The 19,032-nt window shown below is 41.0% G+C and overlaps 5 protein-coding genes across 5 annotated transcripts; 4 read left to right on the top strand and 1 right to left on the bottom strand.

Annotated features, from left to right (window-relative positions):
* Positions 1-703: 703 nt before the first annotated feature.
* On the bottom strand, positions 704-1,891 carry PHALS_14946 (uncharacterized protein). The gene has a single exon (XM_036407627.1). The coding sequence runs from the start codon at positions 1,203-1,205 to the stop codon at positions 972-974; it is 234 nt and encodes a 77-aa protein (XP_036262986.1). The 5' UTR covers positions 1,206-1,891; the 3' UTR covers positions 704-971.
* Positions 1,892-4,926: 3,035 nt separating this feature from the next.
* PHALS_00367 (uncharacterized protein) lies at positions 4,927-5,416 on the top strand (the record flags this gene model as incomplete). The annotated part of the gene is made up of 2 exons (XM_024730936.1): positions 4,927-5,005; positions 5,043-5,416. The coding sequence occupies 2 exons, from the start codon at positions 4,927-4,929 to the stop codon at positions 5,414-5,416; spliced, it is 453 nt and encodes a 150-aa protein (XP_024572415.1).
* A 1,530-nt stretch (positions 5,417-6,946) lies between these two features.
* Positions 6,947-7,666, top strand: PHALS_00366 (uncharacterized protein; the record flags this gene model as incomplete). Its single annotated transcript, XM_024730925.1, has 1 exon — positions 6,947-7,666. One exon carries the CDS (start codon positions 6,947-6,949, stop codon positions 7,664-7,666), a length of 720 nt encoding a protein of 239 aa, XP_024572414.1.
* A 1,835-nt stretch (positions 7,667-9,501) lies between these two features.
* Positions 9,502-9,738, top strand: PHALS_00365 (uncharacterized protein; the record flags this gene model as incomplete). The annotated part of the gene is made up of 2 exons (XM_024730914.1): positions 9,502-9,558; positions 9,625-9,738. The coding sequence occupies 2 exons, from the start codon at positions 9,502-9,504 to the stop codon at positions 9,736-9,738; spliced, it is 171 nt and encodes a 56-aa protein (XP_024572413.1).
* A 5,987-nt stretch (positions 9,739-15,725) lies between these two features.
* Positions 15,726-16,041, top strand: PHALS_00364 (uncharacterized protein; the record flags this gene model as incomplete). Its single annotated transcript, XM_024730902.1, has 2 exons — positions 15,726-15,773; positions 15,847-16,041. 2 exons carry the CDS (start codon positions 15,726-15,728, stop codon positions 16,039-16,041), a joined length of 243 nt encoding a protein of 80 aa, XP_024572412.1.
* Between the last annotated feature and the right edge of the window lie 2,991 nt (positions 16,042-19,032).

Below are 19,032 nucleotides of genomic sequence, written 5' to 3'. Positions count from 1 at the left end.
GTATACTCTTGGAAGTCAACCTTCCTCTGTGCAAGGTGCCGTGTGACCCGTCACAACAACCGTGTAATAAATGTACACAATCCCATGAGAAATACTCTTTCCAACAAGATGTATTCGGCTCAAGATCCCTTTTCCTCTCGCAGAGAATGCCTGAACTGATATACTTCTTTACTTTGTACATCTTCGAATCTAGTAATCAATAAAAATCAGGCTGCCTCGATGTGGTGGCGAATGTGCCCTCTACATACATTACGATGAATTCCGTCCCGCATCGATGAGGTGGTATGTTATTTGACGGGTCAGATGCAGGACCCTCTGTCGAGCATTTAGATCTGATGCGCTTTGTTGTAGACGAAGCGACGTCTCAGCCATCCTCTATAGCTAAGATACTCTCTGCTCAAAGAGTAATTTGCTTTCAAGCGCTTCGATTATCTTGAGCCGATCGATACCTTGGAAGGCATCTAAAAAGTGTTTCATATCAGAATCGGCCGTACTTCGAGACACTCAGAGAGATTCCACCTGCCTCCACTACATCCAGCGTTCCTGCGAGACCTTTTCAGCGGGACTTCCTTCAAAAGATCTATTTAATGAACTAAATTTTGCCCGGTTTCTTTTTGCGCGGTTACGAGGCCTGCAGGCTCATCAAGGCTGTAGCCTATATCTGACAAACTAGAAGCATCGTCTGGCTTTAAGAGTTCTTAAAATGTATGATTAAACTTCTGCACTACTTATATAAACCGCTACAGCTTTCAATTTGAGGGATTCTTTACACTTGCGCTCCGTGAATCGAGACAGGGTTATACTGTCCAACGCTCATCCTAGTAGCGAGTTAAAGCCGGCCATCTTCACGCTTACAAACTGGCAGTAGCTGACCATCAGGTTCAGGGAGATGGGCGGAGCGGCTTACAAAAGAACTTGATGCGATGAACGTTTACTTCGGCGGCTCTGAACTTCTCAAGCCAAGCATGCATTTAACGAGCTTCTTGTCTGAGGTCTGTCTTCTCTGAAGCTGCTTTGCAATGCTGCAAGCCAATATTGATTTGTTCTACATAGTGCAGAGTAACAAGTCTACAACAACTGCAAGACAACATGCGAACATCGCATTCTATCGTGTCTACCAATTCAAAATAATCTCCGTTTATGTAGCCTAATCGTACAACAGTCATCAATAAATTTCTAATTGCAACGGCCTCGAAAAAAATCATGTTGTACACACGTCTGACTTCGAGTCGTTCCTTGCGCGCCCTGCGCTTTCGATGAAAAAGAGCTTTGGTCGACAAAAAATCAAGACCTGACCAGCAGATTTCGATTCCGTTGATTAGATACGTCGTATTGCCCACAAGAGAAGAGGAGATAAAGAAGAGAAATCAGACTCACACGCGTTAGATCTGCTGACTGTAAATTTTACGCTGGGCGGTACTAGTGAAGAGGTCGAGAGAGTTTATTCGACGATATTTGTATCGCCTAAATAAATTTGACATCCTTGATATGCCTTTTGCTGATAACTATATTCCTTTAGCGCATCGTTTGACGTCGTTGGAGCGGCTTTTATTCATCAAAGCAACATCATCGTCCTATTCGCGTGTTTGTCGTCTTTGATATCATCAGGACCGTAAATCGCATATTTTCATATAAAAGGAAAATAAAGGGACCGTGATTCATATAATGGAAAGTTCAACTGGCAGGCGGAAACAGCAAGAAAAAAACTATACAAGTGGAGTTAAATGCCGACGATATTAAGAGCTTGTCTTGGAAGATGGGCATACGATGATGTTGTATGTATATCTACGCGGGAATTGTATTGTAGTGGACAAATCCGTTAAGTTGATCTGGAGACGGAATTACAGCCACGGGATGGTACAATTATAAAATCTACAAAGAATTTGAATTAACTGCCATCGAAAAGTAGCAATGATGATACTTACATTGTTAAATTGTTCATTGCGCAGCATTCATGAAGAACGAGGCCGTCAAGAAAAAGCTAATATGCTCATTAAGGCGACTTCGTGAAGCTGCGCTTGTGTCGATTGATTGATCAAGGTGGTCAACATAAGTAAGTCTTCTTTTTGTTAAGAAGAAGCATCAGATAAACATCGATCGTTTTTGAAGCCATTAGCAGTATGATTGGTGTCATTAAGTCGATCCGCAAAGCACAATACTCATTACTAATACAAAGCACAAATCGTCATGGGTGTTGTTGGAACCGGCGTACGTTTGTAACATGTAAGAATTTTATCATAGTTTTGAGACTTTCGAAAGCTTTTCAAAATTGTCAAACCTCTGATGATGAAGGTGGTAGACAAAGTTTACAATGACAGGATGCTGGATGATACGAACGTATGAATTGCAAAAGGTACGACACTGTGGATTGATGAATTTACTTACATGTGAACAAACGATTAAGGATATATGGTTATCTTTTTGATCAAAGCAGAATGTCTTTGTACTCAAGTACTCCATATATATACTCGTTATATTTTTTGACAGCATAAAACTTTCATTGATAAGGAGAACCTTTGGGCAATGTAAAGTATCGTTTCATGATAACAGCTTGATATTCTTTTTACTCATACAAGACCCCGAAATGTGGGTAACTTCTTTGGACCGACTGTGATGATCACAACATAAGTTCCTTTGGAAAAGATGGTACCAAAATTCATGAACACGGCTTACTTAATGAGAAAAAGAAAAGCAACATTATTTTGGCGCATGATGCACAACGGAATAAAGCCGGTCTTGCTTGCAAGTTGTGCGGGCCGATCAGTTGTTTGCAAGTTATGTACTAGCTTATCGTTCATGCTAAATACTTCTTTGTGTATTTGTGTCATTACTTGTGCATATTTGGAATGTCTGAAAGGCGATATATCTTCAAGTCAACGTCTCCTGACAAACTGTAATTGTAAACGTATGATGAAATGAATGATATATCTTGTCGATTTGAAGTTTGATTATCGATTGTTCCCATTAATTTACGATCAGCACCTACTGCGAGGTAGTTAAACGACGTAACTTCGGGCGAGGTCGTGTCGTAACGTGCCGCAAACGAACAGGGATGGTCCGTCGGCTGGATTTCGCTCACAGACCGAAGAATCAAGCAATTCAATGGATTTGTAATGAACTGCGACGTCTTAGAAAGCTAAGTTGGAGGCAGACTAAGCAATTGACCAGAGTACATCATCTTAGTACGATACAATAGCTCTTTTCAATGGGGATCCAATTCACGTTTGCGAAGCTGCGCCAATAAAAAAGGGAGTGATTGTAGCTAACTATAAGATCACCTTAAGTGTCATTGAAACTGTGCAGTGTTATCTGTATTCACGCAAATTGGTTCGACGGATAAGCCTTGGAATCTGTATATATAATGAGGCTACAAAAGAGTTAAACTGTGAAGACTCCATTGATATATTGAACAATTGAAGCGATTTTGATCGGGTTTCTCATTAATGCTTTATATGATTTAGCCTGAACTTTCATTTTAATGCTCGTCACTGCAAAATTCCTCACAGCAGTCCTCGCTGAAGCCTTCCCCAAGCCTATGGCACGAGTCATAATACTTCCCGCCCTCGTGTTCGCATCCCTTCACGCAATTGATATCGACATAACGACTAGTGGAAGGACAGGCAAGGCAGATCATGATCGCAATCGTTTTGACGAGAAATTTGGGGGCATTATCGAGAGGTTCTTGTCCAAATGAAAAGTGAAAATTACCCTTCATAGATTCTGCCATCAGGCATCATCTGACATGATATATTCGTCACATGTCGCAAAGATTGAAGAAGATTCTAGAAAATAAACAGAACCCCTCCCGGCACAAAGACGGATTTGAATTGCTTTATGAAGATGAAGGTAAAAGCAAGCCGATTGCGCTGTGTACCAGCAGAAACTATAATTATGTGAACTGAAGCTACAAATCATTCCATTGAAAAATTTGCGCTTGTCAAGAACTGCTCTTGATGTTCGCCTCGACATTCCATATGGTTACAAGTTGCTGTTACAATCGAGAATTTGGCGTTTGAAAAAGCCTGTCGGGTCTATTTATTCCAATTCAAAAGGGTTGAGATGAGGGTCCTCCAAGTGCACTTGTTTGGAATGCACAGCTGGTAAGCATAGGATCAGCTAAATGATAGCACCGTCTGATGCTTTGATTATGGCAGGCGTAACATGCTTTCTTCAATTTGTGTGCTAAATCGGATTGTACCGACAGAAGTTGTTGAACCAAGATGCAGTTATCATTTTCTCTTACTTGTGATAATTGCCGCTTAATTGCGCGGGTACCATACTGAAGAGTTGGAAAAGAAGTGCCCAGTGACAACAATGCAGCCATGACAAAAACATGGATTTGCCATGCTTTTTTATGCTTCTACGATATTGCTGATTCCGCTCCTGCAACCCATTTTCGACAAAACGACAGGTTGTGCTTCATCCAACCAGCCGTTAGTTCACATGTGACAAGATAAGCGAAAAGATAATTTTTTGGGATTTAATTTCGACTTCAACGGCGTCGTTCAAATCGTACAATATTATTGTTTTTCCACACCATATTTACCAATAAAATTGAATCTTTGTCTTCACTTTTGGTCTCCCGACCAGAAGGGAGACAAATAGTAATCTGCCGATCTTCCGATCCAAAGGCAAATTTATCTTTCAGATTCCAATCACCATATAAAATTCGACGTTTGTGCTTGCTCGGAACTTGTCTCTTCGTACCCTTTGAGTAGTCGTAAATGTAAACTTGGCCCCGGTTGGTACCAATGGCGAGCTTTATATCCGTCACAATTGCATGATAGGCACAATTTAGCATATAAATACAATACCTGAAATATATGTAATATTTTACCAGCAGCGAGCTTGGGGGTTTGGACCACTCGCAATCGTTCAAATCTTCACAATCGAGTGACTTTGATTAGACGTTTACATGATTTCACTATGGGAGATGGAGCAACCATGGCTTCTCAGCTCGATAATTTCAGCGAACTGGTAGTTGCGATGGAGGGTGTTGGGGATGGTATTTGCACTGATAGGCAGCTTGTGATCTTGCTCAGTTACTAGTCTGCCGAGCAGTCATGCGATGATTGTTGAGAACTCTAAGGAAATTTCACTTGACGAAGTGGAGGAAAAGCTCTTAAAAGAGCACGAAAAGATCGAAAATGCAGGAAAATTGGAGGAAAGCGCTTTCAAGGTGCGAATTTGTGGTCGTGGTGGTCGAAAGAATAAACAAGGTGGCGGTGGTCGCCAAGATCAGCATATTCTACAAGACATGAGACAAGGTAACCTTGGACAGCTACTATCAGCTCGAGGTTTCACCGGGCGTTGCCATGGCTGCACAAAGATTGATCATAAGAAGGTGGACTGTCCACCAAGTGCACGCAGTTGTAAGGAACTGTTTATGGCAGATATGGATGAAATATCAGACTGATTGCTAGATAGTGGTGCAACGTCGCACATGAGCCGTAAGCAAAAGAATTTCCATACACTTACAGAGAGTTGAAAGATAGCATTGGTGTTAAAATTGCTGATTGTGAATCACTTCATGCGATTAGTATAGGTTATACTCACATTCAATGCCCTCAAGGTCGCATAGTAAAGATGGTAGACGCACTCCACATTCCTGGATTATATCGTCGGCTACTCTCAGTTACAAAACTTACCCAGAAGGGTCTTACGCTGAGTTTTAATATGGAAGAGTGTACCATCTGGAGGAGAAGAAGTGACAGCGACCGTACCACAAGCAAACAATGTGTATCGTGTGAAGAATCAATAACATGCTGTGAGTGTGACTGACCATCAAGAACGACCAAGTGATTGAAAGTAATGTCATGCGAGATTAGGATACACACATCATGACAATATGAAACGTATAGATGATGCGAGTAATGGTATCCCTGGAGGACTCCAGCGTGATCAAAACCTATGTTGTTACGGGGTTACACGAACCCTGGTATCAGGGGTGTGTGTCACACGAGATGTGTATGGAGTGACCACTCACAAGCAAGAATACGGTATGTGACTAGGTAGCCAGTAGTTATGCCTGTATTTAGATTTTACTATATATTTTTAGTATATTTAGAAAAATCTAACAGGATCAAAAAGGAAATTAAAATCAGTTTGGAATTTAAACTGAAGAGTCGATTAGCCTTGGGAAGTCAGTAATTACTCTTGGAGTTAGCGGATTGCGATCCGCTAACTCATACTTGGTTCTTGTAAAGAACGTAAGGTCGGTGACTTAAAATACGCTTTCTCAGCGTTTTGCTACGGCAGCCCCGCTGCATATGTGGTGGATGCATGCTTGTATACTGTCACACCATTCCCAAAGCAAACAAATCATAGTATGATAAAAAACACACGGGTCATACAACTGGTGCACACAGATCTCCTGGGACCCATGAAAGTAACGTCTACCGGTGGAGCAAAGTATGTATTGCTCTTCACAGATGACTATTCGCGCTACATATGTGCATACTTCTTGAAGAGTAAGACGGAAGTGGCAAATCTTTTTTGTGAGTACAAAGCGAAGATGGGAAGGCAACTAGGTGTTTGAATCAAAACCGTTCGGTCCGACAATGGGACTGAATTCGACAACAAAAAGTTTGGCAAGATTTGTGTTGATGGTGGGATCATCCACCAACGCTCTGCACCATATAGCCCTCAACAAAATGGGCTTGCAGAACGAACAAACTGAAACGTTGTGGAGATGGCAAAAAGCATGATGCTGTTCAAGGCTATTAAAACTCGATGATGGGCTGATCCATTCAATACTGCTGTATACCTGTTGAATCGGATGACCAGCACCATGAGCACTGTTATTACACCATACGAGATTTGTTTTTGCTCTCGTCCAAACCTTGATCATATTCGTGTCTTTGGTTCTCGGGGGTACGCTCATATTGACAAGTCTCAACGAACAAAACTCGACGCGACATCATTTCGCTGCATGTTTCTGAGGTAGATGAAACATAACAAAAGTTACCGTGTGTTAAATCTCGATAATGGAAATGTAAAAACAAGCCGTTCAGTTGCTCTGGATGAACGTGGAGTATCCAGCATCTATCATGTGAAAATCACGAATAAGCCTCATGAGCATCTTTATATTCCAATTGATGAAAATATGGCACCTTGTGTTTCACAGCCAACACAAAGCGATGATGTGATCATTCATGACGAATTGGTTGATAACGACGAGAGAATGTCTTTGGCGGTTGATACCCATATTTCTACATCAAGCATTCATCTTGCGAGTCTACCACAAACTGAAATCACACATGACAGCACTTACTCAGGGAAGGACGCAACTGTATTCCATTCTCTTATTCATTGTCGCCAACCTAACCATAGTCAGCATCAAGTGCTGCGTGATGTGCCTCACACTCAACAGCGCCTCCAGATTGAGTCCGATGCCACTCCAGAAAGACGCATAGTTGCGTCCGAGCCAGTGGGAGAATACCGTCAGCACGATGACTCTGACCACATGGATGTGCGACCACCAAAGCGTTCACGGATAAATGATGATGATGGCATGGTAGCGTTCATGGCTGTTGTGCCAACATCATTTAGCGACGCAACCAATGAAGAGTGCAAAAATCATTGGGAGCAAACTATTCAGAATGAGATTGACTTATTAGTTCGCAACAACACATGGGATATTGTAGATTTCATATCTGGTATGTAAACGATTGGATCAAAGTGGGTTTTCGCGATAAAGAAGAACGAACATGGTGAGATTATTCCATACGAGGGATGACTCGTTGCGCAGGGATTTAGTCAAAGAATTGGTTTAAATTTCTTTGATACCTACGCACCAGTAGCAAACTCGAGCTTCATCCGCATAGTATAATCATACCAAGGTATATCGATTTTCCAATTTGATGTAGATACTGTTTTTCTTTATGAAATGCTCGATGAGTTGGTATACATCAGAGTGCCTGAGGGATTCAAATGGAAAGTACCCAAACTGAACCGTTCCCTCTACGGCATCAATCAAGCGGCTCATGTGTGGAACAAGACTATCAACGACGTCCTACTGAAAATTGGATTTAAACCTTCAGCGAGTGATTCAGGCATTTATGTTTAAAATCGACCTGAGTCTGTGATTTACATCTGTCTATTCGTTGATGATATGATAGCGGCCAAAACCATTGAAGAATGAAATCAAATCAAAAATCACTCAATGATTTCGTATCTAAGAATTGGTCGAGCAAAGTTGATCCTTGGAATGGAAATAAATTATGCAATACACAAGAAGACGCAAACCATATCATAAAGTCACTTCATTGAGGAAGTAGCTAAGCGTTTCATGTAATCAAATGCACTGCCAACCCAGAACTCATGTGACAGTGGAATGAAGTTTAGTCGAGATGACTCTCCAAAGACATCGGATGAGAAAGAAGCAATGGAGAAACGACCAATTCGTTCATTTATGAGAAGCAATGGAGAAACGACCAATTCGTTCATTTATGGGTTGTCTACTATACATTGCAATGGGTACTAGACCAGATGTATGCTATGCTGTGTCTCATGTCAGTCGTTTCCTGGATTGCGCTGGCCAGGCTCATTGGAAGGCTGCAATTCGTATACTGCGGTATTTGTATACAACTCGATCTATCATATTGACTTTCAGTGGGGGTGTTTCGAAACAATCTCTGGTTGCGTTTAGTGATGCAGACTGGGGAAGCAATGTAGATGTTCGACCATCAGGATCTGGTGTTTTGGTGATGCTTAATACTGGAACGGTTTCATTTTAGAGCAAAATATCAAAAGACGGTTGCATTGAGCTCAGCTGAAGCAGAATACATGGCTTCCAGCCGATGCACACAGAAAGCCACTTGTGCTCGAACGTTAATAAAAGAACTTGGTCACAAAAAGTCAAATCCCACGGTGATCTATATAGATAATCATGGGGCCATTGCCCTGGCACACAATGTTGGTTCCAATGCACATTCAAAGCATATTGATACCCGCCACCATTTTGTTCGTGAGCGCGACGCAAATGGTATAATTTAAATCAAATACATCTCAACAAACCGTCAACTTGCTGACATGATGACGAAGGCATTGGCAACAACTTGTTTCACTGAGCTACGTGCCTTTTGTGGTATTAAGCCCTTATCTGATACTAAGTCAAGCGTGAGTGGGAGTGTTACATAACCCGCAAGACACTATAATGAATACTGCATGGTGGTTGTTGTTGTTGCAGTTGCAGTTGATAATGACGTTGATGTTGCAACATCAACAACAAGCATGTGCATGTAATTTTTAGACTGGATGTAATTAGATCGATGAATCAGATGTAACAGTTTAATATATTCACTTTTAATTTTCTGCTTGAGCCCACACCTACACTAAAGTGTCAGAGAGCCTCTCAAACACTTTGTACTTTTGGCATTATTAGTTTCGAGAGTGATATGTATTTACTACCAAGAAACATTATGCTCACTTTAAGTATACATATTCATCAAAGAATATTTATCACGTAGGACAATTTATCTCTGTGTCGATGAAGCCGTAATGCAAATACATTTATACCAGGTGCGGCGCTCAACGCCGGAGCAACAATGCTCTCAAGTTCAAGTTCCAGCAAAAGCTTCTACTCATAAATGTAGCAATCATGATAAACCTTAGGATGTAAAGGTTTTCATGTTATTGTCGATCTTTGAAGTTATTCCATCGGGGATAATCACAAAGCAGATCAGGACATTATATCGCCGAATTGACACCGAAAGTATCACAGGAGGAAATCAGTAACGAAATTTTTTAAACATAGATAGGATCCGGACGGCTTCCATAAACATAAGCATGATATTTTGATCATACTTAGCTGTAAGTGTGTTGCGACATGGCGAGGTGGACATGCACCGCAAGTTGTTCCCTTTTCACAAATTTTGTCATGAAAATGGCCTGGAGCCGCATATCGCACCACACGACAATGGCCTTATCTCAAAAGCGCAAAACATGAGCACTAAACGAAACGAATTTGTTTATCGATACCGAATTTCTCTGTCTGATAGGGTAACGGCAGTTTATGCTACATTCGAGCTAAATGCATACATCATTCCCGTGCAATACCGATCCCAAAAAGGAATTTCTATAGAATAGAGAGTCAACTATGGCTTAATTATATCTTGTTCTTGAATAACAGACACATTTCACTCATTGCAAAGAGACTTTAGGTCGAATATCTGCAGTGGGTGTATATATCCCAGGGATCTTCGATGCACCAGTGACGCTCATTTGTCTGATTACGAAGCTACTTTGCCGTATCGAAATTTTTGTTTGGCCTATATACTCTTCAATTGTCGAAAAGATAGCGAGATGTCTGATACAAGATCCATATTAAGCGCTTGCAAGCTACATTGTAGTGTATGAGCTTGAATAAAAGCTGTTCGACAGCTTAAACATGAGTGTTTTTGGAGCTAACGAGATCCACTTTTTTTAGTGATCAAAAGAGATGTTCTACTAACAGCTTTTGCACGATCAAGGACATTGTGAGATAGCCCAAGCCTTTATTAGTATTAAGCTTATTGAAATGGCGCAATCATACCGACAGCTTGCACAACTTTGAAGCAAATTCCGCCGACATGGCACGATCTCATATAAATCTTCTAAATTCGGTAGCGAACGTTTTAGTGCATGATGATATGTTACACTTTCTTATAAGCACTTTGCTCATGATCATTAGAAATTAGCATTACTTGTCGTCTGGGATGCTTTCACCTGTGCCAGAAGCTGTGCTTCTTCACGCTGTTTCCAATGCGCTATTAATGGATTCAGCTTGAAGTGGAAGGAAAATGCAACTTAGTTCATGACAAAGATGTATTTGTAATAAAATATGCTCTTGTCGAGTTCACCGGAGACCCGCTTAGCTTAAGCTTCGAGATCTGTATATTTTATGCGTCTTTGCACATCGATGCCTTCACTAAATCTCTCAGAATGAACTTCAAGACAATGCATATTATTTGCGAGTGCGCCGTCAACGAAAGGTGTTAATCTGAATGGCAAAAATGTGATGGCTGACGTCGCCCCTTACAAAAAATTTTAGTGTATTATGACGATGAGGTCATGCATGGATGACGGTGTAACATCTGTTTCGATGCAAAAAACGCTAGGAAGCTAACTACCAAAAAAACGAATCCCGCTTTCTCAACGTATCTTGTTAAAAGCATAAAAAAATTCTGTTTGTCGGATAGGTTGCAGAATTACAGCATTGACCATCTTGACACTCAGCTCATGGTGGTTCCACATAATTAGGATCCCAAGTTCAAATGAGCCGGTGATGATGATATTTCCATGCCCCAGAAGTGAAAAATGTCAAGGCAAATAAATCGCTCATAATCATTAGCTGAACGGGCATTTCGGAGAGTCACTTATGTACGCAATACTTCGATGTGTCAACGTGGCAATTCATCGCTGCAAGCGTCGCCGTCAATGGCTAGTATGCTGGCATAGACGGAATTTGATAGACATTTGGATGGTAGTAAAGCACCTCTCAGTTTATTTATACTTAAATTTTTCAAATTTAAAAACATAACAGAAAAAATTAAAGCCGACAAGAGTTGATCTTTGTCTATCAATTGAGAAAACTGTGTGCAAAATCAGCTGCCCAAGCATCGCATGAAGATCTACTGTTGAAGGAACTTCTTTGCCATTCCGTCCCAAGTATTCTGTATTTGCAAAGCTCCATGGCCCTTTAAACTTTACTCGAATTTCGAGTGACGATGTAATATGAACTGGCTGGGCACGAATCATATCACCTCTAAATATCTGAAGTCCCGGTAATTCACGATATTCTGACGCACAGTTGAAAAAGGTAGTAGTATATGCGCATATTTATAACAATGTTTCGCTCTGCAACCATCTGTGATACTTATACATGTCAAATGAACTAGTGATTTCCTTTAGCAGAGATATAGATTTGGTCAAGCTTACCAAAGCTGTGCATTGGTTCCTCGTGTTAGATACTTGATCATAGTATGTAAAAACCATTTCGGGTCTCCCACAACACACAATCACGAAAGAAGACATTTCAATTTTCGGGAAGTATTCGGTGCTTCATCCATTAGTTAGTACCGTAGCAAAACTGGTTGTTAGAGTGGTGATGCATGGTATCACTGGGAACTGAGCCTGTCCGGAGACTATTTATGAAATCTTAGCGCCACCGATAAGTGCTTGTTTTTTAAAACAAGCACTTATCGGTGGCGCTAAAAAAGTCTTCAACTTGATATAGGCCACTATATCTCATCTTTCATGAGTTCTAGTCAGCGCCTCGATCTCACTCGATGCGCTCTGTCAGGGTTTGCGAGAAATTCGTACATTTGTCCGTTCAACACGTGCCATGACATTCCTATATCTATTGCTCATTATATCAAATTTACTACAAGCATGAAGATCAAAAGCACAAAGCACTGATGCTTCGAATATAGCATGGCCAACTTCATGGCAATTTTAATCCCTCCAGTTTAATGATTCTCTCCATCCCTGCCTTCAAAGGACTGAACGCTTACGATAGGCGGCCTTCGGATAGAAGCTGGTTTTGCTGAAACTATTGCTTCTTTGATGCGTTTACAATGGTAACTTCTGTGCCTATTCCAATAGGCGCTGAGCGCCCAATGCAGGCGATAAGTGTTTCCATCCCTCAGGCCGCCAAATTGGCCATTTCTCAATTAACCTGGCATGTATAAGCGTGTCTTGTTGCCTTTAAGACAGATAGTTGAATAAATCATGTGCATCATCACACCAGATATCGTCTCAAACCAACGTATTCTCCGAGTTGAAGTTAAACAAAACCACGTGGAACCTGGATACCGTGCACCCTGCAAAGAAAATAATGACTCTCCGAGTCCGCATTATCAAACCCACGGAGGATGTGGTATGACCGCTTCACAAAGAAACGAAGTTGAAAGCTTCATATGTATTTAGTACTCACTGCTCTATTTTTAAGAGTGATATATATCACTAAGGTAGTCTAAGGTAAGACTTACGATACCAAAGTTAAAGACGAAGCAACTTTCAAACTATCCTCTGCAGCAGGGATACTCTCTACCCAAAGAGCAATCTATATCCAACCGCTTTGATCTTTTTAACCTGCTGTGCAGATCAGAAAGTGCATCTAAGAGATGGTTCATATCAGTATCCGCCGCTCTCAGAAACACTCGAAGAGACCTGGTGCCACGATAGATAGCGCTCACAAGAGGCCTTTGTGGCGGATATATCTTCGCTAGATCTGCTTAATGAGGAAGGGTTGCCCCACTTTCATGTTGCGCAGATAGTAGGCTGGTTAGCTCATTTGGGTATTCGCCAATATCTGGCGAGATGATAAGCTTAAGGAGTTCCTGAATGAATAAGATCTCACTTCCACACAGCTTTTCTGAAACTGCTGGTTGAGGCACACCCTGTCGTTGCCTTTCATGAGAAGAGACAGGGTTGCACGGTGCATTGTGCATCCCGCTAGTGAGTGGAAGCCGGCATTTACGCGGTAGTGGGATGCCATTATTTGGCGGTAGCTAAAAATCAGGCTCAGGGAGATGAGCAGAGTTGATACAAAATAAAGCTGAGGTGGCGAACCTTTACTTTTCGCCTGTTTTTTTACTTGGCAAATCACGCGTTAGATATGATTAGGAGCGACACCCCTTTTTAGGGGTCGTGTAAGCCATGTCAAGCACGTGCTGTATGGTTTTATTCAATACACTCTAACTTCCTCTCTACCTGGCCCGGGGAGTGAACCCTGGACCTCGCGGTTCCGAAGTGAACAGCATACCACTGCACACGTTAGACGAGATAAAGTCTGGCGTGTGCTGACTATAAATTTACACTTAACGATAAAATTAAAGAGGTCGCGTACGTTTATTCGACGATCAGCCGTTAATAAAATCGCTTTAGTTTGTTTGACACTCTTTGCTCTTTGTGATTTTATTCTGTCAGTGCGTCGTTCTATGTCGTTGGGTCGGCTTAATTCACAAAGAAGGAATGAAGCGACACCAAAATCCAGTTTGAGGAACTACGTCTTTGATATTCATCAGTGTCAGAAATCGCAGTTTGTCTCAGAATGGAAGCGAAAGGCGCCGGGATGCTTAGCTTCTAAAATGTTAAGTTATGCTAGCATGTGGTGACAAGGCACAATGATACAAGAGCTGGTCGTTAGTTCACACGATGGTGTCGTGTATGTATCAACACGGAATTTATCATTGTGAAGGATTTCACAAATTTGATCTGGATACTGAGCTGCAATCAATCGGATAGTACAATCAAAGAAGTTGAAAAGGATTTGGGACAACGGCACTCAATATTACCAAAGACGATACTTACTTGGGCAATGAGAGGTTAATTTGTTGATTGCACAGCCTTTAATGGCGCAGTAGTCAATGAAGAACGTTGTTGTTTGTGAATGCAGAAGAGAAAGGCTTCATCAAGATAGTCGACATAATTTAGTCTTCTTTTTATTACGTAGTAGTACCAAATTAAGCTGGTCTGTTTTGGCGGTAAAATTGTTTACGTTGTTTCGATCCGCTATGACTCATACACAACAAGCGCTTCCACATATTGTGACGGCTGTTGGTGAAGTTTCGTATAGGAACTGGCTTACGTTTCAGAACTGGCAGTAGTGACGGTATACTGAAATCTAACGCACCAAAGGCATTGCAATATTTGCGGCAAACCGAGTCGTTTTCAGACTTTTGATATCATATTTTATGAGGCTTTGGTACAAACTTGCCAAAACTTCCAATAATGAAGATGGTGGACAAAGTTTACAATGACAGGATGCCAGATGACGCGGACGTGTGTCTTTTGAAAATTTTGACACTGCGGATTGAAAAAGCCCAGTAGCTTTGCTGAGAAGCTTTGCTCTATATATAACAAAATTTAATCAGAATGTCCTTACTCTTTACATAGGTTCTTTGACAACATATTTCCCGATATTTTTATGAGAAGAATTCCTTGAAGAGTATACACAACGTAAATTATCCTACTTTTGATATTAGATCTACACATAGAGGATGCATCATGATCGGCGCATGATGCACAACCGTCCCTGCTTGCAATGAGTGCGAGCCGATCGCCTGTGTACAGGGTGTTTTGTCTTACAGAACAATGCGAAAGTGCATTGCTATTTGAGGCAGCTCTACTCATAAATCTGTAACAGTAGTGCTAGATCAAGAAATTAAGTGGTAGCTTGTCCTTTATGCTTTTGTGCTTATTTGCGTAAAGGCTATAAATATTTATAAAATCGAGTTATGAAGATGATGAATTAAATAATTTATTGTTGCTGATGAAATAGTTGATTGAGCACTTTATCCTATTTTCATTAAAGTTATCGTATTGAATTTTTTAGTCGTAAAAATAAATTACAATACAAATAAAAAAAGTTGGACGTTGACCTATCAAATGAAGCAAAAGGCATAGTTTAAGAAAAGCGCGTAAGAGATGCAGTAATTGATGTTAGCGAAAAAAATCAACTTGGGTGGTGATTCGGTCGTGTTGAACTATGCGGTGTTATTCACTTAAATTGGTCCAATTGTGAACTAAATTTGAAATGTGGCTACAAACGCGTCAAATTGTGAAGGATTTATCGAAAAATAGAGCAATAAAAGCTCGTTTCTCATTATTGCTTAGCCCGAACCTGTCGACCAAGTCGCGCAAGTTACCTTGCAGCATCCCTCGAGGTATGACTTAGGTACCGTCGTGCACTCGTCGTAAAGCGGATTCGTTTTGGACATGCATTCGGACATGCATTCGGCATGGAGACGAGGGGCATGAGTAGCAAGGCAGATCATGACCATCATCATGTTAAAGAGATGTCTTGGAGGCATTGGTGACGAGTTCTTGTCCAAATGAAAAGTGTAAAAATGTATTCTACAGATTCTGCAATTAGGTATCATCTCACATGATTTATTCGTCACATGTCGCACAGATACAAAATCTGAAGAAGATTACGCGGTCCCGGCCGAACAAAAACTTTTGGCTCCTCAGTTGAAGGTGAAAGCCATGCCGATGTCGCAACTTAAAATCGAAGACTCGTGTTACTTGACGGAAGTAGAATTTACTATGATGTGAATTGGAGCTACAAGTCATAATATTATAAAATTTGCGCCTGGTGACATTCGACTTCTCGCTTTGTATGGCTACAAATTGCTTTTACAAGCTAAAATTTGGTCCTCAAATAGATTGAAAGTATGAGCTTAAGGTAACTGAGCTTGCTTTCAATGCACTGCTGCGTTAGCATGGGATTAGGATTAGTGTTTTAAGTGCTAGCACATCCCGACACCTTGAAGTTGGCAGGCGTAAGATGATTCTTCAATTTGCGTGATTGCAACAATCGAATAAATTTGAGTTGTACGTGATGGTGAATCCTTTCACCAGATCATTGTAATTTTTTATGGCTGTTCTCTTCCGCTTGAAATCAGCATCTTTCATTGATGCATTTATAAGTGCACTTTTTATTGTGGCTTATGAGTCCACGGGATCTCAGAGTGATCGAAAATTGTCTGGTGCTTCTTGTTAGCATAAAATTGAAACCCCCAGTTCTAAGTAGGTAAATCTTAGCTGTGTTGGTGAACAATCCTAAGCCTATTTATATGCAAGAAGTACAATATATAGTGTTGGCTCCATACTGAAGAAGAGAAAAACAAATGTCGGGTGAGAACAATCCATATGTCATACTTATACGATATTACTGATTCCGTGCCTACAACCCATTTTCGACAAAACGACAGGTCGTGCCAGCCGTTAGTACACAAAAAGCAACCTAGAAAACAATTAGTGGCATAATTTACCTCTAAGCGATCCGATCTGACAAATATCACACAACTCATTCTTCGATAAGTTGAGCAAAATAGAATATCTATATAATTGCATGAAATTTACATTAAACTTTTGTGTCATTGTGAATACTGATAAGTATTGAGATAGCGGTCCACACAGAAAGACAGTTTTATTTTGAGAGCTAAAATAAATATAGTATCAGTTTATATGTCACTATTGAAATAGTAAGCCAAATGTCGGCCTACGAATCCGACCACGATGCGTTTATTAACGCAACGCGAACTTTTAAGGTCGCGATTTTCACTGTGCAAAAAAAGCAAGGCAACCATGTCCCACTTAGCAAAAAGTGGTTGACAATCCCACGACCGAGTCGTGGATGGATTAAATCTCGGAGAGGTTGGAATAGGAGATGTTCGAGACAGTTAGATAAGTTATATCAGATTATGCTCGCCGATGACTCCGACGAGATAGGGGGACTGTAAACGGTCGCTGTTCAGAACAGGCCCTTAGAAACAACACGAACTCTCGTGTGACGAGGAAGCGATTTTTCGACACTAAGATAGAAAGACGGTCCCGAATTGGACTGAAGAAGGGGCCTTGAAGGCAAATTTGCAACTGAATCAAGACAAGTTAGTAATTACTAAAGATACATGAAAATCACCCCAAGGGCTTCTAGAACTTTAATTATTAAAGCCTTGGGGTCCTAAAAAGTTCATTCATATAATAACGGGTGTACTGAAGGTAAGCCTCAGCTTTAACTTATACAAGATCTTGGGTGTTCGGAACTTGAACTTCCAATCCCCGAGTAGGTGCCAGCATTCTGTATCTGCAGCGGGGCTGCCGTAGCTCTTTGCTCAAATGGAACTAACCTAAGATCACCGCCTTACATTCTTTACAAGGACCAGTGCGAGTGTAGCGGATCGCAATCCGCTACCTCATAGTACTCAAAACCTTAACCAAGGTAAAGACGCTCTTTCGTTCAAAAACCATTGTGTAATCACACAAGCTTGTGTAATCTCATCTATGTACGGTCACATCATCTTGTGTGACTCGCCCTTTCATACAAGGGTACGTGTAAGCCAGTTACCGTATCACATAGAATATCTGTGAGGTCATACATATGCATGTGAGAGCGCCAAATTGTAATTCCTTTGGTATAAACTCCCACATTGCACGCAGAAGGTACATCCATGTATCTTCATGTAATAGTTAGGTATAGCTTACGACAGAAACTAGAGGCCAAATGGACAAACTCGGAGATTGTTTGTCTGAAGGCTCCCATCATCTTTGGCAATGAATTAATCATTCAGTTCTGCAGACAATACTTCCAAGGATTATAGTTTATACCGGAATCATAGCTACATTGAGCTTACTCTAGGGATGCACAAACCACCGCTTGTTGTTGGCCCTTCTAATACATCAAGTCGGCATCAAAAGTGCAGACTCACTCCCCGCTGACCAAATCTGCTTTTTGATTTGCACAAAAGAAGCGAAGATAATGTTACACTCCTCCTCTAAAAAGGTCATTGTCGTGTGACGAATACAGGTCGACATCATGATACACTCAATGTAATATGCGTGTCACGGGGTTACACGAATCCTAATAACCAGGGGGGGGGTGACACAAGAGATGTGCATGATGTGACCACACACCCAAACCAGAATACGGTACGGGGCTAGGCAGCCAGTAGTTATGCATGTATCTAGATTTTACTATATATTTTTAGTATATTTAGGAAAATCTAAACTTTTAACATTAGGATAAAAATATAAATAAAATCAGTTTAAAATTTATACCAAATAATCGATTAGCCTTTGGAAGGCATCAATCACTTTTGGAGTAAGCGGATTGCGATCCGCTAGCTCATACTTGGTTCTTGTAAAGAGTGAAAGGTCGGTGACCTCAAGTACGCTTCCTCAAGCGTTTAGCTACGGCAGCCCCGCTGCAATACGCGGCAGGCATCTTGCTTCACCATTCTGCAACTAGTTTCAACAATGGACGAATGATGAGCTGTGCTCGTCCTCGTAAACCAAACGTACGAATTTGGCGCTCTCGCCAACAGCAAGAGTCACGTGTTTCTGAATTTAAAATAGTTTTAGAACAATTTTAGAACAGCTTAGCTTATTTTGGCGACGCAATCTTTCAGCGCTGAAACTATATTATCGGAATTAATAGAACAGATTTTTACATCAACTATTGTCTCATTGTTTAAGGAACTGAGTTACACCACCTTGTTGCTTAAGTACACCTGAAACTCCCAGAATCTACCGGCTCGAGTTAAG

The sequence above is a fragment of the Plasmopara halstedii genome, assembly GCF_900000015.1.
Source record: "Plasmopara halstedii genome assembly, contig: Scaffold_110, whole genome shotgun sequence".
NCBI classification, from domain to species: Eukaryota; Oomycota; class Peronosporomycetes; order Peronosporales; family Peronosporaceae; genus Plasmopara; species Plasmopara halstedii.
The sequence above is the reverse complement of the archived record's forward strand: the minus strand, read 5'-3'. Positions and strand labels throughout refer to the sequence as shown.

Excerpts from the sequence above, each read along its gene's own strand:
- PHALS_14946 (XM_036407627.1), bottom strand. The coding sequence starts at position 1,205 with ATGATTTTTTTCGAGGCCGTTGCAATTAGAAATTTATTGATGACTGTT.